The 27,513-nt window shown below is 41.4% G+C and overlaps 2 protein-coding genes across 8 annotated transcripts in view; both read left to right on the forward strand.

Moving 5' to 3' along the window:
• Positions 1-19,447, forward strand: part of LOC311048959 (H-2 class II histocompatibility antigen, E-S beta chain-like) — a 38,948-nt gene extending 19,501 nt beyond the window's left edge. The window contains exons 2-10 of one of the 7 annotated variants that reach the window (XM_084062343.1): positions 2,829-2,927; positions 3,005-3,088; positions 5,996-6,250; positions 8,272-8,544; positions 10,366-10,582; positions 11,228-11,295; positions 16,099-16,212; positions 17,572-17,631; positions 18,639-19,447. In XM_084062343.1, the coding sequence (XP_083918469.1) occupies positions 3,025-3,088; positions 5,996-6,250; positions 8,272-8,544; positions 10,366-10,582; positions 11,228-11,295; positions 16,099-16,212; positions 17,572-17,612 (1,032 nt within the window). In that variant the 5' untranslated portion in view covers positions 2,829-2,927; positions 3,005-3,024 and the 3' untranslated portion in view covers positions 17,613-17,631; positions 18,639-19,447. The other 6 variants (XM_084062344.1, XM_084062345.1, XM_084062346.1 and 3 more) reach the window with 6 other exon arrangements.
• LOC311048961 (H-2 class II histocompatibility antigen, E-S beta chain-like) overlaps positions 3,558-27,513 on the forward strand; it is a 52,625-nt gene continuing 28,669 nt past the window's right edge. The window contains exons 1-2 of the mRNA XM_084062349.1: positions 3,558-3,568; positions 5,645-5,728. The gene's annotated coding sequence lies outside the window, so the exon portion shown is untranslated. The remainder of the gene's footprint in view (positions 3,569-5,644; positions 5,729-27,513) is intronic.

Genomic DNA, 27,513 nt, shown 5'->3' on the forward strand with positions numbered 1-27,513 from the left:
TTTTTAAAAATAGCAGATATACAAGCTCATAGCGTGGCACAGAGTGCCGCGCTATGAGCTTGTATATCTGCTATTTTTGAATAGCCAATAGCCAATGGATAGCCAACTTATTTTATTATTATTTATTTTTTTATATTAAATAAATCAATCTATATGTAGTGTAAACGGTGAGGTACTCGCATAAGCCCCCCCCTAGGGTTTCTTACCTCACCGGCACAACAACTAATATTGTAAACTGTCCCATGGAAAGAGCTATTATGTTATGCTTATATAACTGTTGTGCAAATCAAATAAATCAAAAATAAAAGTACAAATTCACAATACAAGGTCTACTAAACTGGAAGGCTCATAAAGCACTACTAAGCTTGTTTAAAATGAGATCTCCACGCACACAAATCAGGGGCCCGTTCTCAACGGGCCTCAAAATTAAGGCTCGGCCCTAACTGGGCCCTACTGGGCCGGACCGAAGCTCAGCCCGAACCCGACTATTACCACCATGTTAGGCCCGAAAGCTCGAAAAAAAACCTGAGGAGCCATACTGGATGCGTGATTATGAATCCCACCAACGTTATAGGATATAGACCCGCCTTACCTGTCTGATTGGCTCCCTGGCAGGCTTAGTTTTACTGAGGTTAGGGTTAGGGTTAAAGGACAACTTTGTTTTTTTACAACAAAGGTTATTTATTAGTTTGTAATGATAATAATTAAAATAATCATGTATTGCTTTCTATTGTTATAGTGATTTTAGTGATTTTTAACTGGGGGGCGGGGGAATTCGATCCATTGGTAAATACTAATAGTCATGAAAGCAGCCTCCGATTTCCGTGAAACTTTGTACGCACATCCCCACTAGGCCAAGGAAGAAATGCCACCCTACATTTTTCAAATCAGCCTCATGGTGGCGCTGTAACAGGCAGATTCACGTTCTGGCCTATACAGCTCAAGAGTTATAGGCCGAAACGTGAATGAGGCGATGTCCGTGAGGAAGGAGGTCACGGAGAATATTTCATGATTTTTCTAAGGTTCAGTAAAACCGGAGACTAAAGATTAATTCATGAATTCCTGGCAGTGAATGAGTTAAATGCGCTGCTCCACTGATCTGCATACAGCGGCTCATAGACCGATACAGGTCTATAGAATAATACAGTAGTGAAACAACAGGTGTAGAGTAGTGTCTTGTATTAAACAAACCACGGTCCGGTCCGCTGCGGGTGTGAACGCAATGGGACTTTATAAAGGACCAATTATAGGAATTTAACCAAAATACAGTGCATTCTGCATTCAATGAAGAACAATATGTAAAATATAATAAACCACTACTAATTGATATTGTAACTGCGAGCGTTTCTATGTTCTCCGGTTCTATGTTCCCCAGGTTCTATCTTCCCCGCTTACCTAACCCTATACCTAACCCTAACCTTAGTGGGGGAACATAGAACCCGGGGAACATAGGGATGACCCCAACCGGTGCTCATCCTGACCGGAGAGTTGTTAAGGTCAAAGGTCAGCAACTCGTCCCGGGCCTGGTTGGTCCAGTTCTACTCGTCATGGTGTGGACACTGTATCCAGTAATCACCCACCTGGAAGAGCCTGGGGGCCGACGTCACAGGTCTGTGTGTGTGTGTGTGTGTGTGTGTGTGTGTGTGTGTGTGTGTGTGTGTGTGTGTGTGTGTGTGTGTGTGTGTGTGTGTGTGTGTGTGTGTGTGTGTGTGTGTGTGTGTGTGCGCCCAGTGTGTGTGTGTGTGTGTGTGCGCCCAGTCTTCCAGGATAGAGGAGCAGAGATGTTCTCTTCCAGAACACGAAGATGATGATGATGATGATGATGATGATGATGATGATGATGATGATGAAGCTCAGGAGGATTTCTTCTGTCTGGTTCAGAGAGTCCAGGCCAGACGAATCAACCAGCAGAGAGCTACGCTACTCACACACTTCAACACACTAACACACACATCACACAACAACACACGCACACACACACACACACACACACACGCACACGCACACGCACACGCACACGCACTCGCACACGCACACGCACACACGCGCACACACACACACACACACACACACACACACACACACACACACACACACACACACACACACACACACACACACACACACACACACACACACACACACACTCACACACACAAGGATGAGTTAAACAAATAGATTGTATGTACATGAGGTTAGACATAAGGTGCATAGGGTATAGTATGAACATGATGAGACATAAGGTGCATAAGGTACAGTATGTACATGAGGAGACATAAGGTATATAAGGTACAGTATGTACATGAGGAGACATAAGGTATATAAGGTACAGTATGTACATGATGATACATAAGGTGCATAAGGTACAGTATGTACATGAGGAGACATAAGGTATATACGGTACAGTATGTACATAAGGTGCATAAGGTACAGTATGTGCATGAGGTTAGACATAAGGTGCATAAGCAGCAGCTATATACTGTTCATGATATGTAAAATAATCCAGACTGACCAACGGTATGTACATGAGGTTAGACATAAGGTGCATAAGGTACAGTATATGCATGAGGTTAGACATAAGGTGCATAAGGTACAGTAGCCTATGTACAGTACATGAGGTTAGAAATAAGGTGCAGTATGTACATGAGGTTAGTCATAAGGTGCATAAGGTACAGTATGTACATGAGGTTAGACATAAGGTGCATAAGGTACAGTATGTACATGAGGAGACATATGGTATCTTATATACATAAGGTTCATATGGTGCATAAGCAGCAGCTATATACTGCTATGTGCAATAATCCAGACTGTCGTCTTTCTGGAAACAGATGATGTAACATCATATCTTTAATCTGATTGGCTGATTATTCTAAACTACAGAACGAGTCCTCCTTCATTCTCTTTCAGACTCCAGAACTTCTCTTTCAGTAAACATCTGTTTATTCTGATCTGTTTATTCTAATCTGTTTATTCTCATCTGTTTATTCTCATCTATTAAATTCAGTTCAGTTTTGATCAGTGATTATGAAGATTACAGCCACCCTCCTCATCCTCTCTTCTGTACTTCATGTCAAAGCGATCCCAGGAAGTAAGTACATTATATTCATGTTAGTATATAATATAGACATTTTTATTTACTGTTATTATATAAAAACAAATATGTGCACAATACAAAACAATGTACAATACAAACAAATGAGACACACACACACACACACACACACACACACACACACACACACACACACACACACACACACACACACACACACACACACACACACACACACTACAAGAAATGTGTAGTAATTCTGAGAAACTTTGTAGCAAATCAAAATATGTCTCCCTCCCCCTCCCCCTCCCCCCCCCCCCCCCCCTCTCTCTCTCTCTCTCTCTCTCTCTCTCTCTCTCTCTCTCTCCCTCTCTCTCTCTCTCTCTCTCTCTCTCTCTCTCTCTCTCTCTCTCTCTCTCTCTCGCTCTCTCGTAACTGGTGATGTTTAATAAAAGAATAATTCTGATTGGCTGCTGAGTGAATCAGGAAGTGAAATTCCAGTCAGAAGCTTCAGTGGTGAGTTCAACCACACACACACACACACACACACACACACACACACACACACACACACACACACACACACACACACACACACACACACACACACACACACACACACACACACACACACACACACACACACACACCCCGCTGTAGTAACACTTTGATCACATGACATGATGGTATCATCAGTGAGATGTAATGCGGCTTGGATCAGAGGAGCGTCTGTGAGTTCAGTTTACAGGTTCAGGTTCCCGGCTCTTCCTGGCTTCATAATTAAAGTGTCCTTGAGCAAGGCACTGAACCACGTCATTCCAAAACCTATACCGCTTGTGCTATAACCACGCCCACTTCTCTGACGAAGGCGGAGCTGCCTCTCAGCATCACATTCAACACACTCTAATACAGACGGAAACTACGGTCGATTTAGTCGACTAAAACTATGATGAAAAATGTTGGTCGACCTTTTTTCACTGACGAAAACTAAATAAAAACTAAATAAAAACTAAATAAAAACTAAGCTGTGATGATTAAAACTAAGTAACTAGGATAGTTACTAAATATATTGACAATTTCGTCAACAAATAAAAACTAGACTAAAATGTCAGTGAGTGACTAGTGGAGAAGAGATCCAGTAGAACTAAAAGACAAGTCATTTTATGTTTGGTTGCGCTCGGGTGTTGTGCTCTGAAAATATCAGATCTACAAGCTCACAACGCGTCGCAGCGCAATGGGTTGTGAGCTTGTAGATCTGCTATTCTCAGCATGCAACCAAGTGTAAAATCAGCCATTACGACCCCATCAAGGCACCGCCACAATACATTTTAATCGACTAAATGAAATGTAGATTTAGTCGACTAAAACTAGACAAAAACTAAAACATTTCAGATTACTAAAATATGACTCAAACTGAATGTAATTTTATTCAAAAGAATATGACTAAAACTAAATGAAAATCAATACAGCCTGAAACCTCATTACAGCACCTGGTCTGGTGGCGTGCCTCACTAATCATTAGACTGACAACCCTAACCTCCTGGTATCGTTTCCCGCTGCCGACACTCTTTTTACAACCACTATTTGTTTTGCCGATTAACTCATTGACTGCCAGAGTTAAAATATCGTCTATAGCTGCCCTACCGACCGACCGAATTTTTTTATTATCAGAATAAAAGACACAGTTAAAAAACTCAGATATAATTAGCTGACCTCTGACCTCTCCCAGTGCTTCATTACAGTCTTATGGCCCTCAGGATGAAGGAGTTCTAGAATCTATCTGTGTTAAACTGATATAAACCTATCAGTGAATGTATCTATTAAACTGAGATAAACCTATCACTGAATGTATCTATTAAACTGATATAAACATATCAGTGAATGTATCTTTTAAACTGATATAAACCTATCAGTGAATGTATCTATTAAACTGATATAAACATATCAGTGAATGTATCTTTTAAACTGATATAAACCTATCAGTGAATGTATCTATTAAACTGATATAAACCTATCAGTGAATGTATCTATTAAACTGATATAAACCTATCACTGAATATACTGTATCTATTAAACTGATATAAACACATCACTGAATGTATCTATTAAACTGATAGAAACCTATCACTGAATGTATCTATTAAACTGATATAAACATATCACTGACTGTATCTATTAAACTGACCTACGGTACGTACATGAGGTGCATAAGGTACAGTATGTGCATGAGGAAACATAAGGTACGTTATATACATAAGGTTCATATGGTGCATAAGCAGCAGCTACATACTGCTATGTGCAATAATCCAGACTGTCGTCTTGCTGGAAACAGATGATGTAACATCATATCTTTAATCTGATTGGCTGATTATTCTAAACTACAGAACGGATCCTCCTTCATTCTCTTTCAGACTCCAGAACTTCTCTTTCAGTAAACATCTGTTTATTCTGATCTGTTTATTCTGATCTGATTATTCTCATCTGTTTATTCTGAACTGTTTATTCTCATCTGTTTATTCTGATCTGTTTATTATCATCTGTTTATTCTGATCTGTTTATTCTCATCTGTTTATTCTCATCTATTAAATTCAGTTCAGTTTTGATCAGTGATGATGAAGATTACAGCCACCCTCCTCATCCTCTCTTCTCTACTTCATGTCAAAGCGATCCCAGGAAGTAAGTACATTTTATTTATGTTATTATTTAATACATACATTTATATCTACTATTATTATATGAAAACAATACAAACAAATGACACACACACACAAAAATGCACACAAACGCGTGCGTGCGCACACACACACACACACACACACACACACACACACACACACACACACACACACACACACACACACACACACGTTTGATGATTATGTGTTATTGTCACTGTGAAGAAGTTTGTTGTAGAATTTAATGTCATCTTTGTTTTATTTCCAGTGTTCCATGAGGAGATGTATGTCCTTGGCTGTTCAGACACAGTTAAAGACTCATATAAAGAGCACATGTATGCACTGGATGGTGAAGTGATGGTGTACGTAGACTTCAACAAAGGGAAGGTGGTGGAGCCTCAGCCTCCGTTTGTAGATCATATGACCTTCACATCAGAGTATGAAATAGCTTTCAGTATGCTGGAGTCCTGCAAAGCCAGCCTGGACACCGTTCGCACTGCCTTGAAGAAACCACCAGTGAAAGGTACATGAATACTATGAACACAATAGTTATTAACTAAAACGGTTGAATGTATTTAACATGAATGAAAATGTTTAAACATGTATATTAAGCATTTATGTTTTTTATGGTGAAATATTTTCTACATAATAATTATTTTTAGTGAACATGAACATGTGCTCGAGGTGCAGATAATACGATTATACAACAGTTACCATCAAAATAAAACACTGTGAGTGTTATCTCTGTTATCCTGGAAATACATGATGGGGTCTGACAGACAGACAGACAGACAGACAGACAGAGTTTACTCATCCACATGGCCGTATTAACCCTTCGTGGTGCTCGGTGCTACGACCCTTTTCGGTGTGGGGGGGGAATGTAGCTTTTTTAGCGCTCCTTCAGCAGCCGCTGCTTCTAAATTTCGGTGCTTTTCAGAGATAGTTGAGTCTTTCTTTTTGGGCGTCAAAAATAGCAGATCTAAAAGGCACCGGGTGCCACGCTATGAACTGTATGCTATCGACTGGGGGTGGGCGTGGCGTATCACCTTGTGTGTGTGTGTGTGTGGGGGGGGGGGGGTTTAAGCTGCGGGTGTGGCCTGTCACCTTGGGGGTTGTGGTTTCAGAATAATAATCCTATTTGAACTGGGGACCCCCTTGAACTGGGGACCCCACAAAATGATCTTATTTGAACTGGGGACCTCCCAAAATAATCCTATTTGAACTGGGGACCCCCCCGAAAAGAACCTATTTGAACTGGGGACCCCCCAATTTAATAATCCCATTTGAACTGGGGACCCCCCAAAATAATCCTATTTGAACTGGGGACCCCTCAAAATAATCCTATTTGAACTGGGGACCCCCCAAAATTATCTTATTTGAAGTGGGGACCCTACAAAATAATCCTATTTGAACTGGGGACCTCCCAAAATAATCGTATTTCTGTGAACTTGTAGATTGGCTATTTTCACAACGTTTGCCTCGTTCTTATTTATTTGACAATTTTGCCAATTTGCTATTAAAAAGGTCTTAAAAGTAAACTTTATAAATGTGCAGATACCCTGTAAACACTTATACTGTTGAGTGAGAAAACAATGTAACCTATTAAGCTAATCATCTGGGGACCCCAACAAAAGTTATCTGAGGACCCCCCAGAAGTCAATGCACTCATTCAATTATTTGAATTGAATGATGATTTATTTGATACATTTGGGGGTTGTATAAAATATTGCAATTTATTTTCAAAAGCAGCAGTTTAGTGTTTTCATATACGTTTACAATAAAGGCTTTAATTACAGTATAAATAATGACCTTTATTTGTTTAATATTACTCAGCTGATTGTTATAATGATTGACCTGGTATCCTATAGTTTCTTTGAGGCTCTACATTGTTCTCTCTACTCTCTACTTATGTGACTATTTACCTTGTTTATTGACTAGAGTTAGAGGTGGGAAAAGTACTCAAATGTTTTACTTAAGTAAAAGTATCAATACTGCAAGTACTCTGTTACAAGTAAAAGTCTGGAATTCAAAATTGACTTGAGTAAATGTACAAAAGTATTGGCATCAAAATGTACTTAAAGTACCAAAAGTAAAAGTACAAAAATATTTAAAAATAGCAGATCTACAAGCTCGTAGCGCGGCACTCAGGTGCCGCGCTACGACCTTGTAGATCTGTTATTTTCAAATAGCCTAGGTATAAGAAAGGGGTTATCCTGGAAATACATGATGGAGTCAGACAGACAGACAGACAGACAGACAGACAGACAGACAGACAGACAGACAGACCCCTTGTTAACTCAGCCACGCTAGACAACTGGACACATAGAGAAACAAAACTTAACTACTAGCTCAATCACATTGTATTTACAGTAAGATATTCAATATACATTCAAAACATTTTAACGCCAGATTTCACATCCTGAACCTATTTTAGACTTTATGTAGTGACATATTTGGCCAATAGGGGCAGTTAGCCTAGTGTTGATATTATACAGATGATAATAAAACTGAACATTAATTACATTTTTAATTGTCTATTTCCAGATGGATATGTGTACTATGAGGCTTCCCGCTGTGTGTTTAACTCCAGTGAGATGAAGGACCTACAGTACATACGGTCATATCATTTCGATGGTGATGAGATAGTCAGGTGGAACAGTAGAGTAGGTCAGTTTGTTGGATACACTGAGTATGGTGTGAAGGACGCAGAGCACTGGAATAAAGATCCTACACTACTGGCTTGGATGAGAGCAGAAATAAATGGATTCTGCAAACCCAACATTGAGGGCTACTACTCCCATGCTCTGAACAAGAGAGGTGAGCTGATCTCAGAGCAGCACTCAACACTCATCGCCTCATAAACTATAACATGACATCATAATAAATCATTTTATTCAGAGATGATTAATGCTGTTAATATTGATGTGATAATGATTATAAAACATGACTTAATCAGCTGAGAAACATTTCAGATCCTCTAAAACACTTAAAGGGATAGTTCGCCCCCAAAATTAGTTTTTTTCTAACGATTAGTCACCCCATGAAGACTCGAATTCATGGATATTTCTTTGTTTTTGCCGCATTTTTAAGCCAATAATTTGATGACCGGCAGCGGTTCCGGTAGGAGACTCAAAGAGTCTCCTTTGTATCTCCTACTGGAACCGCTGCCTACCGTTCCGCTGGTCATAAAATTATTGGCTTAGAAATGAGACAAACATTTTTTTTTTTGGGGTGAACTATCCCTTTAAGCCTGATTTATACTGTATCCTAACACGCTGTCACACAGTGGAAATAGCAGATCTACAAGCTCACAACATGTGGTGTCGCCATCGTACACCGAGTATAAATGAAACATATAGATCTATTTCTGAACGTTTTCACCTACATATAATGACCTGCCTAAAAGAGAGACACCAGGATGAATGTTTTTAAATGAACTTTAAAAAGAACCAAGCAGGCTAAAACACACATCTATACACTTCATTTCACCACCTGATTTTATATTTCAATTATTGTCTTTACTAGTTTTATATGTTTTAATCACCTTAGTAAAAAAAAAATATTTTTGTTTTTATAAATCACAGTGTAACTGTGAATTATTTAATATGTTTAAATTATATTATATAAATGCATTCTACTTTGTAGAAAACTGTAGACTATTGTAGAATCTACAGTATTCTATGAAACATTGTTCTCTGGTGCCATCTGGTGGCCAAATACTGACCTTACAGTTACAATGTACAATGTAGGCATTTATCAGATGCTCTTAATCCAGAGTGATTTACAGTAAGCAAGGAAAACACAAGGTAATACATCAAATGCATAGAAATAGTAATCTAGGATCATAGGTAAACCATGTCATCGGTCTAAACAGTATAATATCAAACAAATAAATAATCTGTACATTGAAACTATACAAACCTATAAAATGGCAGGTCTACAAATGACCTGACATCTGTCTAACATCTAAATTACATTTTAACCTTTGCATAAGCCTGCAAGGTCATCAAGGCTAGGTCTAGTGCTACGGGCTGAGGTGGAGTCTGAAGAGGTGTGTTAGTGGGGAATTTTCTGTTCCACCGTTTGGGAGCCAGAAGAGTCTAGGCCGTGTGGAGCGTTGTCCAGGGTGTTTTAGAGAAGGGAGAAGAGTCCAGGACGTGTGGAGCATTGTTCAGGGTGTTTTAGAGAAGGGAGAAGAGTCTAGGACGTGTGGAGCGTTGTCCAGGGTGTTTTAGAGAAGATTCAGACAGCTCCCCTGTGTTAGCATATATGAGTGAGTGGGAGGGGTTGTAGGGTTGGATCAGGTTTGAAGATATGGGGGTGTCATACCTTTGGTTGCTTTGTAGGCCAACATCAGTGTTTTGTACTCTGTGAGGGCAGCAACTGGGAGCCAATGGAGGGAGAGGAGAACGGGGGAGAGCCGAGAAACGTGAACATTTTGGCTGGTTGACCAAGTGTGTTGCGGCTTTCTGGATATTTTGGATCTAATTTGGATGATATACACTTATTAATGATAATGACCTATGTTCCTATGACTGGTTATTAATAATAATAATAATAATAATAAGGGTAATAATAATAATAATAATAATAATAATAATAAGGGTAATAATAATAATAATAATCTTATTTATCCAGTGGAGCCCAAAGTGAGACTGAAGTCAGAGACTCCCCCTCGTCGTGGTGAACACACTCACATGCTGAGGTGCAGCAGCTACGACTTCTATCCTAAACTGATCCTGGTGACCTGGTGGATAGGTCAAGAACCTTTGACCTCTGGTCTCTCCTCTACCGATGAGCTGTCTGATGGAGACTGGTACTACCAGTACCACTCCTACCTGGAGTACACACCCAGGTACACACCTAACAGACACCTATACATAGAAATACACACCTAATACACACCTATACATAATATATTCTTTAAAAATAAAACAAGTGTTACTCACTTGCTGAAAATGGCCCATTAAATGGTAGGCTTATATTAAGTCACACACACACACACGCACGCACGCACGCACGCACGCACGCACGCACGCACACACACACACACACACACACACACACACACACACACACACACACACACACACACACACACACACACACACACACACACACACACACACATGAATACACACACAGGAATATGCTATAACGTGTGTATCTCGTTACTAAGTTTCTTCTGCCTCTTGCCTTGCTATTTTTCTGCAATGGGAAGAAAATAGTGGAATACACAATAAACACTAGAGCGGAGGAGAGCCCAGAGGGGCATTCACGCTCCTACACAATAATAGTCCAAAAAAAAATATTAACAAAGATAACCGGATCAATGTGAATAGAATCGCGGCGCGTTTCAGCATGTATATCAGCTACTACTACTGTGTGTGTGTGTGTGTGTGTGTGTGTGCGTGCGTGCGTGCGTGCGTGCGTGCGTGCGTGCGTGCGTGCGTGCGTGCGTGCGTGTGTGTGCGTGTGCGTGTGTGTGTGTGCATTACAGATCAGGAGAGAAGATCACATGCATGGTGGAACATCCCAGCCTGACCGCGCCTATCAAGATGGACTGGGGTCAGTTACTGTAATCTACTGTAATCTACTGTCTAAATAGCAGATATACAAGCTCATAGCGCGGCACCGAGTGCCGCACTATGAGCTTGTAGATCTGCTGTTTTTGAAAAATCGTGAACATTTGTGCAAATTTTTGAATACATATTTTTTTAAGCGAACATTTGTAACTGTCAAATGTCTCTAAACATATGTCTTAGGCCTTGGCTACACGTACATGGATCTTTTACTAAACGGATATTTTAATCCTCCGTTTTTAAAAAGAATCCCTGGCCACATGACAAAGATAAACAAAAATCCCTGTCCACACGTAGATGCAGAAACGCATCGATCAGCTGCAAGTTTCAATTTTATATCAGATTTTATATTTACATTTATTTTATAATTATATATATGAGGGGCCAAATACAAATACATTTGTAATCACATGTTAAGGCCCAATACTGCAATAGCTGCATTATTTTAATAGCATGCGTGAACAGCATACGTGAACATAAACGAAAACAACATTATTAGGGCGCAGCTGCAGCGCATAGCCATGGTTCACATGACGCTGTCGAGTCTCTGGTTTATAGTGGTGTTCGTTTTTTTTTACATTGCCAACTCTCACATGTACATAAACGTTCAGATTTCAAATATAAAGTGCTTACCCCTGAGCCACGGACGTTACAAGGCGATCCGGACCGCGATAAGTACCCGTATCTCCCGTATTGTTCAATAAAAAGCATTTTAATCCGATCGCCGGCCATTTTCTCCAAATTTTCTCCGATGCTTTCAACCATGCGACACCAATGGTTGGGAGGTGTATTGCACTCTGATACATTACCTAAAAAAAAGAAAAGAAAAAGAAAATGGCTGGCGATGGGATTAAAATGCTTTTTATTGAACAATACGAGAGATACGGGTACTTATCGCTCAGAGTAAGCACTTTATATTTGAAATCTGAACGGAATATGTACATGTGAGAGTTGGCAATATAAAAACATCGAACACCACTATAAAGCAGGGACTCTCGGCACCATGACTGTCATGGTATGACAGTCATGTTTCAGGGCTGAGTTTTACTTAATCGATTCATTCCATGGGCGGTGTCCCAAAACTCCCCGCCCCACGCACCTTTTGAGCGGGCCACCCGCGGCCGCTCCATGGTCGCTGGATTTTGACCCGGGGCGATTGTGTTTTAGGACGACAGACCCCACATTCAATCTGTGTGCGCGCCGTGTGTTCTACACAGTGAATGAGCTACTTTTCCCACCACTGTCTTATTATTAATTATGACATTATTTTGCCATAAATGATCGTGCCTTGTTTTCTAGACTGTAAGTGTTGCTCTCTCTCTCTCTTCATTTATTATTATAATGACCATGAGCGGTGCGGTGTTTCTGTATTATTATATTATTTATCGTCACTACTAATTGAAGCCGAGGCCGAATTGGGCCAAATCGCATGGATGAGCCCTGACAGCACATGGTTGGTGCTACAGACTCCAAATTTCGCACACAGATAGCTCAGACCTTTGCCTACGATCTTAGCTAGGCCTCGACCCGACCCGATATGCGGTTTTCCGGAACCAACGCGAAAGGTTCGGAATCTCCATATGCGGAGTCCTGACTACTAATTGAAGCCAATGGACGCCGAATCCAAATTGGCCCGAATCGCATGGATGAGCCCTGAAAGCACATGGTTGGTGCTACAGACTCCAAATTTCGCACACAGATAGCTCAGACCTTTGCCTACGATCTTAGCTAGGCCTCGACCCGACCCGATACACAGTTTTTCGGATCCGGCACGAAAGGTTTGGAATCTCCGTATGCGGAGATGACTGACATCGGGCTGTTCCGGAGCAAGCGCTGACTCATTGTGACATCACTTCATAAAAGGAATCACATACACCAGCACTCTTGACAGACCTCTGCATATAGTCTATAAGCAGCTCTCAAAAAAATGGGTACTCCAGAAAAGCTACCAAAGCTAAACCCCGGTGAAGGAGAAATAATTCGTAACAACTTGGTACTTCTAAATTATCAGTGCAAGTTCATGGAAAGCCGGAAGGAATTGCAGGAGCAGGCCTTCAAGACATCGACTCAAGTCCTTCTTTATATACAAAAACTGGAGCAGGAAAAAAGAAAAATGAACCAAAGAATTACAAAACTCGATTGGGATGCGAAATGGAAAGCTAATAAGGCTGTTGCTGGGGATCAGATGGGACAGTCAACATCTGCTGGCCAGACAGGAGGAGCAGACGGAGGAGGAGACAGTGTTCCTGGGGAGCAGATGGAACAGTCAACATCTGGTGGGAAGACAGGAGGAGCAGACAGAGGAGGAGACAGTTTTTTTGATGAGATCGGTGATGAAGAATTAATTAACTGTGCTGCTTTTACTGAAGAAAACAAGGATCAGTCAAGATCTGAGTTGGATGAGGTGCAGACGGGGGAGACAAACATAAGACAAGCTAAATCAACAGCACAAGACCAACAAAAAACAAGTTCTCCAAAAAAACTCAAGCTGAACTCTCCCGCTACAAAAAAGAAAAGAGCAACAAAGCGTGGGACTGGGATGATGACTTGAATGATGCAGATTTATGCAGGCTGCATATTCTGCTTAAAGAAGAAACAAACAAAAAGCGACAGAGATATATGCCATATATGGGCATAAAAGGACACATACAAACAGTTACATAGATCCCCATATATGGGCATGAAAGGGAAACAGACAGACAGATCCAGAGATCTCCATAATAAAGTCAAAACGGGTCCAATGACAACAGGTATAATGGGGTTTGCATTAAAGGGGGAACCGGCACTGTGTCTGCAACACAGTCGAAGGCACAGACAGATACAGAGATCTCCATTATGGGCATAAAGGGACACAGACAACCAGATACAGAGATCTCCATATATGGGCATAAAACTATGACAACAGGTATCAACAACATATGCTTGGCTGACTTACCTACAGAAGAGAGAGTCTACCTTTCAGCCGACTCAATTCAGGACGACGACCACAAGGATTACGTGACTGTGGAATTACTCAATTCACTGACACCCTCTGGAATCCCTGATCATAACCTCAAATTGAAAGTAGGCGCACCAGTCATGCTGCTTAGAAACCTGCAATCAGGTCCTGACCGCACTCTCAAGAATGGCACCAGAATGGTGGTAATGCAAATGATGGACAGAGTCATTGAGTGTGAGATTGCAGTAGACACAAACAGGGGTGAAACAATCTTCCTACCAAGAATACCTCACTATGACAGAGGTGAGCTTCCCTTCACCTTCATTAGACGACAGTTCCCTATCCGCTTAGCATTCTCTGTTACAATCAATAAGGGTCAGGGCCAAGAGAATGAACGAGTTGGCATCTACTTGCCTAAACCTGTGTTCGCTCATGGCCAACTCTACACAGCCTTCTCTAGAGGAAAGAGAGCCAGCGCTGTAAAAGTTTTCATTGTGGATAATGACAAGGGCATTACTGACAACATTGTTTATAGCGAACTCCTTTAGGATAATGGGCATAAATGGACACAGACAGACACAGAGATCTCCATATACGGGCATAAAAGGGACACACCCAGACACATACAGAGATGTCCATATATCACAGACACAGATAGCTCCATATATGGGCATAAATGCACACACAGATGGGCATAAATGGACACAGGCAAACAGATGGCCAAAATGGGTCCTATGACAACAGGTATAATGGGGTTTGATTTAAAGGGTGGAGCATTCATTCCCTATTTACATCGTTCCTGTGTAGGCCGGTCCCCGACTAGACCCTCGGCCACCCGAAGGGCTAGACCCTCGGCCGCCCGAAGGGCGGCCGAGCTTCTAGTTATTATAATGACCATGACCACCACCGAATGCGCGATGACGTCATCGTTTCTCAAAATCTCCGGATTACATGTCCACACAGATCCACTGAAACGCATGTTTTGGAAAACCTTCACTTATTTATCCGTTTACAAAAATATTCGTTTTAGCGGCCAAAAACACTGTTTGCGTGTGGCTGAAAGGCCCAAACGCACACAAAAATGTGCGTTTAGAAAAAGATCCAGGTACGTGTAGCCTCGGCCTTAATTTATCTGGAAAAAAAACTATTGTTGCCATATCAGTGGTGCTCAAACCTTTTCTTGTCAAGGACTCCCCAAATGTTTTTGGCCGCTGATCCCCATCAAAATATGTTGATCCAGGGACCCCCCAGAAGCAAATATTTGAGTTAAAAATGTTGTTTAAAAATATGTATAAATTATATTCAAACATTTGCACAAATGTTCAAGATTTTTCAAAAATAGCCCAGACCCGATTGATTTTTATAAAAGCAGATCAAAGAGTCATCATGGTTTTATCAATGTGAAAACAAGACAGTTTTATAAGACAGAACAAGCGCTGATGTTCTTTTTTTACAAACTGCCTCACAGTTCTGAGTCTATGACTCTGTCCCAAGATACTTTCTGCACATTCCACAGCCTGCTTCATAATCATCATAGTAAAAGGTTGATTCATGTCTAAAATCTATCATCATATCCTTTGTTTTGGATGTATTTAGCTTTAAGAAGGACATGTCACATCAGGTGACAAACTCCTCAAGGACTGGACCAATAGGGTTGGACTCATTATTACTGAACAGACTCACAATGACTGTGTCGTCTGTTTATTGTTTATTGTGTTTGGTTGTTGTAGTTTATTGTCAGATGACTCCATGTCAGAGTCATGAAGAACAAGGTGTTTTAATCTGTAGTAATGATATGATATGATATGATATGATATGATATGATATGATATGATATATTTGTATTGTCAGATGACTCCATGCCAGAGTCAGTGAAGAACAAGGTGGCCATGGGAGCATCAGGTCTGGTTCTGGGTCTGGTCTTGTTCCTGTCTGGATTCATCTACTTCCAGTGGAAGAAACAAGGTCAGATCAACAGAGGATCACATGACATGTTGTCACCTTGCTAAACTAATGGCTTAAGTCATTTTATAAAAGTTTTTCAGGAAAAATAAAAAACTGATCCAAAACACGATATGATATTTCTTAATAATTTCACCCAAAACGTTTATAAAAAAGTAGGACTATTAAAATAAAAATAACATTGTCTGTCAGTTATGTAACATAAGAGATTTAAATATGTTTTAATAGGATTAAATCTGACCAAAATAAAAATCCCAAAAATGGCCTAAATCACACTAGGGAGTTAGGCCATTATACTAAAAGGGGAGGGAACAGCATGCTCCTTTTCAATTAGGAGATTTGACCACAGGTGGCCAGTGTCATGAGGAGCTGACTTAGGCAAAAATATAATTTTCCTCAAAAAATGACTTAGGCCATTAGTTTAGCAAGGGGATGATGTGGAACCCTCACAGAAATCCAAACACACAAACAAACAAACAAACAAACAAACAAACAAACAAACAAACATGTGTGGTATATTCTGAAACAATAGACTGTGGGTTACCAGGCCTAGCTGCTTAAAAGAAGTGTAGAAGACGTCCGGACTCGTTTGGATCATGATTGGGTTTATTCAGCAACAACAGAGTACAATTCTCCTCGCAGCCCTTCTGCTGGGGAGAAGGGACAGTAGTAATGTCACATTTCAGTTCACCTTTTAAACACTGTATTTCACATTCGAATAATAAGAGGTTCCATGTGGGTGGGGGTCGCCCCGGAAGGTGATCAGATCAATCAACTGCTTTGATCAATGTTTCTAAAGTTAAAGGTTCTATGACATTCATTTTCCCCCAAAACCTGAACTTTGAACATTCAGTGGATTTTCTGTGGTGTGGGGTTTTCTGAATAATTAGGCTGAAAAGTAATCTGACAGACACCTCTCTTCAAACAGTGGCTTAAGATTATAGCATCAGGCTTAAGCAACATGTCTCTATGCAAACGTGGACTTTAGTAAAGTCATAGATGGTTTATGTTCAATAAATATAAGCAGCTTGGGGTTCATAGTATACGATACATGTAAAGCCACAACGTACACTGGTTTATATTGTTTTAGAACGTTAACCGGTTTAGACCAGTTTAGACAACCTATTTAGAGGTCAAAGTGTGTTCTATGTTGTCACAATTAGCTTTAATACATCAGTGTTACATTTACTCCTAAATAAGAGTCAAATGTTCACATTAGTTCTGATGACTGAACCCTATTGTTGTTGTGTTATTGTGTTATTGTGTGTACATTTATGCATTTTATGGAGAAATACACACAATACAGTACATTATGATTTATTTGTGTGTCTGTTTTAACTGTCTCTCTTCTTCTTCTATCAGGTCGTATTCTGGTGCCGACAACCAATGATGATGATCTTTAGACTCCTCCCACACACCCAGGTTCACTTCCTCTTTCTTTTTACTAAACTTTTTTTTCTTTTTAATGTATAAAAGTGTATAAAACTATAAAACATACACAAAACAACATGCTTGTGTAAGAAGTGAAACAACTAGCCTGGTAAACCATCCCGGTCGCGTGAATTCACATTATCATGTGTCTTCTGCTTCATTTCTTATAATAATGAATCTAATAATCAAATTCAATAATCAAATGATTTGTTGTATCAGACAACACTGATGAAAATGTGGTCAGATGGGGGGCGGGGGGTCCTCTTGGTACACTGTGTAGTTTGGACCATTCATCATCATTCAAATATAAACAGGTGCAGGAGTTTAGATCCCATAGCCTGAGAGGACGGTCAGGTGATCAAGTCGGGTGTCACAAGTGTCTGTGATTCAGTTCAGTGAAGAAACGACACAATGCAACCAAACTCTGAACCGATCATTTGTCAGTGAACTGTACCAATGATTCAGTTCATTGAACACAACATTCCAGTGAACTGTACCAATGATTCAGTCCATTGAACACAACATTTCAGTGAACTCTACCCAATGATTCAGTTAATTGAACACACTGATCATTGCATCACTAGCAGGATCAAAGACAGAACCTTGTGGTCCAAAGGAGAGTGTTCTACCAACTGAGCTGCCCTTCCTACTAAGATACACTATATTGACAAAGTATTGGTCAAATGTTGTTTGAATGGACTGAGTTGTTTCTACTTTGATGGTTACTGTAGTTGCATGGAGGGTGCTGCGACGTTAGGTTTTTAAGTAGTTTACTAATAACTTGTTCATGATCTATTAACTCTTTATAGCATAGTTTTAAATCCTTAACTGAATGTTAACAAACATTTAACAAGTTATGAATAACACATTAACTGATCATTTGGGAATGATTAATTTAACAATTAATTTACAATTATAAGGGAAGGTTATTCTAAAGTGTTATCATGTTCACACAGTTAATACATTCTGATTCTTATTGGTTTATTGTCTTTTGACAGAACACCTGGGTGTGTTTTCAGAGAAGCAGAGTCATCGCTGCCCTCTGGTGGAGAGAGGAGGAAATTGTGTGTCCATTCAGCTTTAAATACTCACAGCAGCACAATGATGACATCATCAACCTTTTTCACAATGTGTCAAAATGCTAATTGGCTAGCCAAGGCTAACGATAATTAGTGTGCGCCCATGTCGACGTGGTTTTGAGAGGGTTAAGGTTAGGGTTAAGGTTAGGTTCATAGACATAGTTTCTGTGAGGTTAAAGGTCAGGGTTTAGGGTTAAGGTTAGGTTTATAAATATTTTGAGTATGAGGTTAAAGGTCAGGGTTTGGGCGCCACCTGGGCGACACACCAAAGGAAGAGGGAGTCCCAATTAGTGTGGGCGGTTCATGCGCCCAGGTCAACGTGGTTTTGAGGGTTACGGTTAAGGTTAGGTTGATAGACATAGTTTTTGTGAGGTTCATCAAATTCATTTGTATAGTTTCTGTCGTCAGAAAACACAAACATTATATTTCAGTTCTATATTATATTGAAACATTAAATAAATGATCACACACAAAATCAGAGATCTTCATAACATTAATATTAATATCCATCTGCATGGAAGTCAGTCAGTCATGTTTGTGAAAAAGGTTTTATTATTTTATAATTGATCATAAGTCATTTATTATGTAATCATTTATAATGTGTGGTAATTAGTGTGTTAGGATCATTATGACATCACTGTTTCCCTGTGATGGGTGGACCTGATCCTCTAGGGTGGTCTGAGGTGAGAATGGTGGACTGCCACAGTCTATGACATTAATGAGAAACACTGATGACATGCAATCATTTATAATTGCATGTGCATATAAATCATTACTAATATAATGATTTATATGTAATCAATCATATGTATAAAGAGCAGGGGAGCAGACCTCATTACAACTTGGGGGGGGGGGGGGGGGGGGGAGGGCACAAACAAAGAACATTCTCATGAACAATATCACCAACACAGGATCCTGATTTGACTAATGATCAATACATCCAGTAATCAATACCTTCCGTTTATTATCAATATCTACTGTAAATGATCAATATCTATAATGCTTAGAAAACTGGGCAGAGCTGTCTGTCAGTTATATATTAACCCCTGCCTTTCTTTCTCTGGTAAAACGTTCAGTAGGATAGACGTTGAATAATATTTTGATTTAAAAAATAAATCAAATTATGTCATAAATAATAATTCATTACTCAGCACTAATTGAAGGACACATGGTGAAGTGTCCTAAATGTGTCCTGTGTATAAACTTTAATTTAATACATGATCCATAGATTCAGTCTATCCTGTCCCATTGTCCCATGAGGTTTTAATTAGGAGAATGAGCACTCATGGTGTGACAACATACTCACAAATAAATAAATAAAACAAGACGGAATCAACAAGCCAGCAACCAACAATTGAACAAAAATTATAATAAAATTAAAATGAATAGTAGTCGTGTTTAAAGAACAAAATATGTGTCTAATTCGGACAGTTTAGATATTCCTTGGTCATAATTTTTTATCTTTCCGTTTTTCTGCTCCACTGTTGTGTTTCTATCCATTCATATTGGCTGAACTTCACTCATTAAAGCTCTGTGGACAAGTGATGATGATGATGATGATGAAGCTTGTGGATTTATGTATTTGGCAGTTGATGATCAGGACACACGGGTGGCAAAAACAAAACCTTCAAAAAAGTGGAATCACTTTCTTGTAAATATATATTTTAAACTATATCATTTATTTCTAAATATTTTATTGGAGGAACATGTCCCCTCCTTCCCCACTGGGATCTGCGCCCCTGATCATGAATAGTTTGAAGTTCAGATGTTAGATTTTGTCTTTTATTTGCTTGGTTTGAATGGAATGTCACAATATCAATAAAGAAATGAGAAAACACAATTGTGCCTCATGTTCTCTTAAATTTCACTGCAGGTGGGATGCCCATTTTAGCCAATCAAGAGAGAGTGCCCATTTATCAGCTTCAATGTTATAGTGTTACAGTTTAAGTTTCATCACTTCCAATTCCACTTGTTTAATGTGTATCCTGTGTGAGTTCTCTCTCCTGATTGGATCGGTAAGATTGGTATCCCGAAATGAAAATGAATCTGTTTAGTAAAGAGCTGGAGAGACATGGAGACTCCTGTTACTGAACAAACACTCTATAGTAATGATTACTATCACAATATAGAGCTATGTAACACTGTTACTGAACAAACACTCTGTAGTAATGATTACTATAACAATATAGAGCTATTTAACACTGTCACTGAACACACACTCTATATTAATGATTACTATCACAATATAGAGCTATTTAACACTGTCACTGAACAACACTCTATAGTAATGATTACTATCACAATATGGAGCTATGTAACACTGTTACTGAACAAACACTCTATAGTAATGATTACTATCACAATATAGAGCTATGTAACACTTTTACTGAACAAACACTCTATAGTAATGATTACTATCACAACATAGAGCTATGTAACACTGTTACTGAACAAACACTCTATAGCAGGGGTTTTCAACTGATTTTGACCCAGGGACCAACATCCTGACTAAGGGCGGTTTCACATTGGGTTCGTTTGCATGCGAACCGTTTCCGAGTCCGAATGGCTTCTACCAGCTGGCCTGCATTCACATTGACCAAGATCTTTGCGCACCAGAGAACACTTGCATATATACCCCCGATCCTATAGGTGGCGGCATGCACATAGTTGTTCGCCTGTGGACACAGACGTCATCAACTATGCGACAATGTTTGTGCTAGTCGCGCATAAATATACTGTAGGGTTGGGGAGAGAGTCAATGCACTGAGCACAGCGCAGTGGGTACATCCACACATCTCCGTCAAGTTGCCGTACGGACGCCGGAGGTCCCATCCACTCCCATGTTAAGTTTAAAACCGGAAGTACCGTTCCGTTTTTTTTTAACATGGGAGTGGACGGGGCTACCGTCACGTAGCGTACCGTTGCACGCTAGCGTACGGGCATGTGTGGATGTACCCAGTGAGCGCACAGAAGTCAAGGCACAGACTGCTGTTTCTCATGTCTCATGTCTAAATAAAGTACATCAATCCAACGTCTTTTCTTTTTTTACTCTCTTGGTGTGGGGATTATCTGGCACATGTATGTATCTGTTATAAAAGAGAAATTGCATCATGAGTGAAACGGCTATAGTCCTTGGGAAACCATAAACCTACGTAGGCCTACATCTAAATGAGTTACCATATTTACTTACAAATTTCAAATTACAAAGCCTTATAAGCTATATATTTCTGGGATGCTTAGTAGCTGAAACTCCACAAGATATCCACAAGATATACTATATATATACTATATATATATATATATACATCCCGCGTGTTCATTTTATAATTTAATGATGAAATTAACCCGCGGGATCCGGCCATGGTTGAACCCCTGTGGATTGATCTGCGACGTGTTTTTGTTGACTGTTTTTGTCGAGTTTATATACCGTCACCTATTACAAATAGCGGGCCACTTCCGTCAAACGGTACGCTTGCTTTCACATTGCAGCGTACCGTACCCGAGGACGCAAGAATCGCACCCGAGACTACCTCCCGAGGTGGTTTCGGGTACGGAACGGTGATCCGTTTTGGGGAACGATGCGCAACATTCACACTAGCGCGACACCTGCCAAGCGGCCTGGAGTGCGCACCCGGGACCATAGTGTGAAACCGCTCTAAGAGCAACCTGGGGACCACCACTATTGTGCGTGATAGGTCCATCATAGACCCACCCCACACAATAGTGGTGGGGGGTTCATGCACCACAGGGAGCTGGAGAAAATAGCTATAATATCAATATAATATCTAATAAAATACAGTGTTTTTGTTTGAATATGAAGGAATATGATTAAGGATTACTGTGATTATGGTAAATTCACATTTCATATCAAACACACACACCATACAGTAAGAACTCCTGAAAGTTGTTGAAAAATGCATTTTTTATGCACGGACAGGGACCACCTGCAATACCACCGATTGAAAACCCCTGCTCTATAGTAATAATTACTAAGACAATATAGAGCTATTTAAAAGAAGAGCATAACATCTCAACCTGTTGCTTTGTTTATTTTTTATATGCTTTTATTGGTGTTGTATTATAAAGGCAACACTACAACTACTAAGCCAGGGGCGGACTGGCCATTTGGCATACCGTGCATATGCCTGCTGGGCCAGTGGACCGCTGGGCCAACCAAAAAAATAATAATTGAAAAAATAGCTCCTGTTTCAGGATTATTACAGTCATTTCCGGGTTGCACGGCCCAATTATTAGTTACGTTAATGTTTGGGCTGGGATGATTTTCACCAGTGGCGTAATTTACATAGGGCTGCTGGGTTAAAACTGTGAAACCCTCTTTCTCAGGCTACAGCCAGGCTACACACTGAGATAACACTGTATAATAATAGTTATAAGAAAGGTTTTCATCACACAAAGATTTGGCGGCCTCCCTGTAGTACCCCTGTTGAAGACCCCTGCTCTATACTGTATGTGTTACTGTACACATAAAGTTTATATTTTGCCGTCCTTACCATTGCTGTCAATCTCAGTGGCGTGGACCAATAGGATGTCGGGAGATCCTGCTTTCACATCTGGCCCCTCCTCCTCCTAGGTCAGAGGTCAGACATCATCATCATCATCATCTGTTTAAAGTCCGCTTTCCAGGCTCCGCTGGGTTGGACTGGGTTCTCGCTATGGCTTTCTTCCACCGGGAACGGTCCATGGCCATCTCGTGATTGATGCCGAGTGCTTTCATGTCAGCTAACACGGTCATCTGCCAGGTCTTCTTAGGCCGGCCACTGGGTCTTGTCCCCTCCAAGTTAATCGACATTACTTTCTTCACCCAATCATTCTCCTCCTTCCTTACAACGTGTCCGTACCATCGCAGTCTGCCTCTCCTCACCACATCCACTATGGCCTCCACTCCCATCTTCTGTCTCAGCTCTGCACTGGTCTTTCTCTCCCTCAGTGATACACTGCACATCCATCTGATCATCCTCATCTCTGCTCTGTTCAGCTTCTCTTCATGCTCCACCCTCAGGGCCCATGGCTCACTTCCATATGTCATGCCACTTCTGACGCAGGCTGAGTACACTTGCCCTTTCATCTTCAGGGATGGGGCCTTGGATGTTAGGAAGGGCATAAGTTCCCTGAACTTCTTCCATCCACTTCTCACCCTTGTGGTCACCGCTAGGTCCACCCCCCCATCAGCGTTAAGCATGTCTCCCAGGTAGCAGAAACTGTCTACCACCTCATATGTCTCCCCGTCTACTACAAGCCCCTCTTGCTCGGCTGCATCTACCTGTGCGACTTCTCCCCTGCACCACTTGCACTGGAATGTTTCGCTGGCCACTTGCAGGCTACCTTTTACTCCACTGCATCTCCTGTGGACCCATTTTTGGCAGCCCTTGCACTGGAGAGAGTTAGCTTGTACCCCCTTCCCACAGACTCCACATGGCCATGCTCCTGACTGCTGTATCACTCCCAGGCCTGCACCACCAATCATGACCTTTGACTTTGCCGCATTCACCTTCATCCCTTTCACTTCCAAGCATGTCCTCCAGGCTGCTAGTCTCTTTGCTAGGTCTTCCCTTGAGTGAGCCATCAGTACCAGGTCATCCGCATAGAGCAGCTCCCATAGGTAGTCCACCCCTCACTTCCCTCGATACCACATCCATCACAATAGCGAACAGTAATGGACTGAGTACTGATCCCTGATGCACACCCACCCTTACTTCAAACCCATCACTGTCTCCCATTCCCGTTCTAACTACTGTACATGCTCCACTGTAAAGAGCCATCATCACCCTGACCAGTCCCTCCTCCACTCCAGACTTCCTCAGGGCCCACCTCACCACCTCTCTTGGCACCCTATCGAATGCTTTTTCCAGGTCAACAAAAGCATAGTACAACCTCTTCCTCTTCTCCTGATGTTTCTCTTGCATCTGTCGGGTGACAAAGATTGCATCTGTTATACCTTTACCGGGCATGAAGCCAAACTGCATCTCATCCACATCTACCTGTGTCCTCACCCTCTTTTCCAACACCCTCTCTAGGACTTTCATTCCATGCTCCAGCAGCTTAATTGCCCTGTATGACCCGCATGCGAGTGGATCACCCTTCCCCTTGAATAGTGGCACCAGGATGCTTTTTGTCCAGTCTTCTGGAATGTGCCCCTCAGTCACGACACTGTTGCACAGGTCAGTCATCCAGTGCACAACGACGTCCCCTGCTGCCTTCAGCATCTCCGCCACCACTCCAGATGGCCCAGGCGCCTTTCCCTCCTTCATGGCTTTCAGGGCCTTCACCACTTCTATTGGCATGATCGGGCAGCATTCACCCTCCACCTCGTCACATCCCACCTCTCCATCCCAGTCATTCTCCACATTCAGCAGTCTTTCCATGTACCTTCGCCATACTTCCTTCACTCCTTGGCCTCTTGGGCCTGCCATACTGCTGTCCGTGACACCCTCTTTGCCTCTACATACCGTACTCTATCTGTCTCATCCCTAGATTTCTTCCATACTTTATGGCACCACCTCTTCTCGTTCACTGCACTTTCAACGCTGTCATTCCACCACCATGTCTCTCTTTGTCTTGCCTCACCCCTTGTCCACCCGCATACATCCTCTGTTACTTTGAGCAGGGCTTTCTTCATTGCCTGCCACTTTCCACCCACGTTTCCTGATTTCAACGCTTCCTCCACTTCCTCAGCTCTTTGCTCAATCTTCTCCCTAAACTCTGTTCGACTCTCTGCTTTCTGTAGCTTCCACACCTTCAACTTGGGGAGATGCTTTTTCGCCGCCACTTTCTTGGCTCGCAGAATTAGATCTCCGATGACTGGGCGGTGCTGAGACACGCACTCTTCTCCAGCAATTGCGTTGACATTCCTGACCAGTACGCGGTCCTCCTTTCTGACCATGATGTAATCTATTGTGCTCTTACATCCGGCCGAACTGTATGTTACTAGTTTGGCTTCGTCCTTCTTGAAAAGTGTGTTGCACACCACCAGCTCCAGTGCATCTCCAAACTCCAGAATCCTCTCTCCCTCCATGTTCCTCAGGCCATATCCCTGACCACCATGGACTCCATCAAAGCCACCTGACCCCCTTCCCACATGTCCATTCAGGTCACCTCCAAGAATTATAGCCTCATCCTGAGGGATCCCCGACAACACCATAATGGCCTTGTCCCAGAACACATCCTTCTCATCCACACATCTTCTAACTTGAGGGGCATAGAGTGATATGACATTTGTCAGGCGCTTCCCAAGAATCATCTTCACAAAGAGGATCCGCTCATTCACCCTACTGACAATTAGCACTTGGTCTATGTGTCAGTAGGGTGAATGAGCGGATCCTCTTTGTGAAGATGATTCTTGGGAGGGTTAGAGGTAAAAAAAAAAGAGGTTAGAGGTTAAAAAACATTAAAAAATAAATAAAAAAAGTAAATGTTTTGGACAGAGGAGACGGCGACGTCTCGCACACCCTAGACCTTTCTGACCTCTGTCTTCAGGGTGAGTCTGTCCAGGACGTCCTGTTGGTCCTTCAGTAACACCCCCTCATCTTCATCATCATCATCATCATTAGCATAGCCTGGTTCCAGACGAATCTGCCTTTGCAAAATTGCATGCACTTTAGCCCTCGGCAGATTAGGTCTGGCCCCCCTCCATAGAGATTTCAATTCTCTCCCTCTGCAGTTGTGCGGAACCAACCAGGGCCCAGTATCCAAATGTGGGCGGGCTTATCACAAGGAAGCACTGCTCTGATTGGTTCGTACAAGGAAGCACTGCTCTGATTGGTTTAGGTCTAACCAATAGAGTCCGTTTGGATCTTTTTGTAACCGCCCCTTGGAAAAAAATCTACCGTTGATAGGGACCAGACTAATATCCACGCAGTGTGTCGTGTGATATTGTCTGGCCACGCGAGGCTATCATTAGCATGCTGCTCCTTGTGCGCCTCTCTGCCCCGCTGGTCAGGGTGGGAACTACAGGATGGTTATGATTAGGGTACAACAGTTCATCTTTATTTATTTTTACTCTTAACCCATTCAATCCGGGAACGGAGCTCTGTCATTTTAGATTTATTTGGCTTTTAAAAAATAGCAGATCTACAAGCTCATAGCCTGGCACTCAGTGCTGCGCTATGAACTTGCAGATCTGCTATTTTTGAATATCCAAAGAAATCTTAAAATGACAGAAGACGCGTTCCCGCTCTTAATGGATTAACAGATAGAAAAACGTTCAAACTCCTGGAGATGATTAATTCTACAGTGTGTGTGTGTGTGTGTGTGTGTGTGTGTGTGTGTGTGTGTGTGTGTGTGTGTGTGTGTTACCTTTGTTTAGTGATGTCCTCTCCATCTTCTGCCGTGGAATCCTGATGAAGACAACACCGACCTCATCATCATCATCACACTGTACAGAGGTGATGTCTTTATGTTTTACAATCGTTGTTGTCGGGCAGAAACTTGTATATCTCGGTTTTAAATTGTTCTAGTTTTTTCGTAAATTAACACCTACTTCATCATACAAAATGTCACAGAAAATAAGTGAAAATAGCAGAACTGCAAGCCCATGACGCCTCGCATCATGCAGATCGACTAATCTCACAGATACACTATTGTTAGAGTTAAATTTGAACCCTATGAATAAGGCACGAGCCCAAGAAAGATGAAAAGATGGTTTGGTACTAAGACCCCCCAATACCCGTCCAGTCAACACCCAAAGAAATGTGAGTCAGACACCTGGTACGTCCAAAAATGATCTATCTGTATTGCCCGAGTGTGCACACAGGAGACAGTACAAGTTACAGACAAG

The sequence above is a fragment of the Gymnoscopelus microlampas genome (assembly GCF_963454915.1).
Source record: "Gymnoscopelus microlampas genome assembly, chromosome: 7".
Classification (NCBI taxonomy): domain Eukaryota; kingdom Metazoa; phylum Chordata; class Actinopteri; order Myctophiformes; family Myctophidae; genus Gymnoscopelus; species Gymnoscopelus microlampas.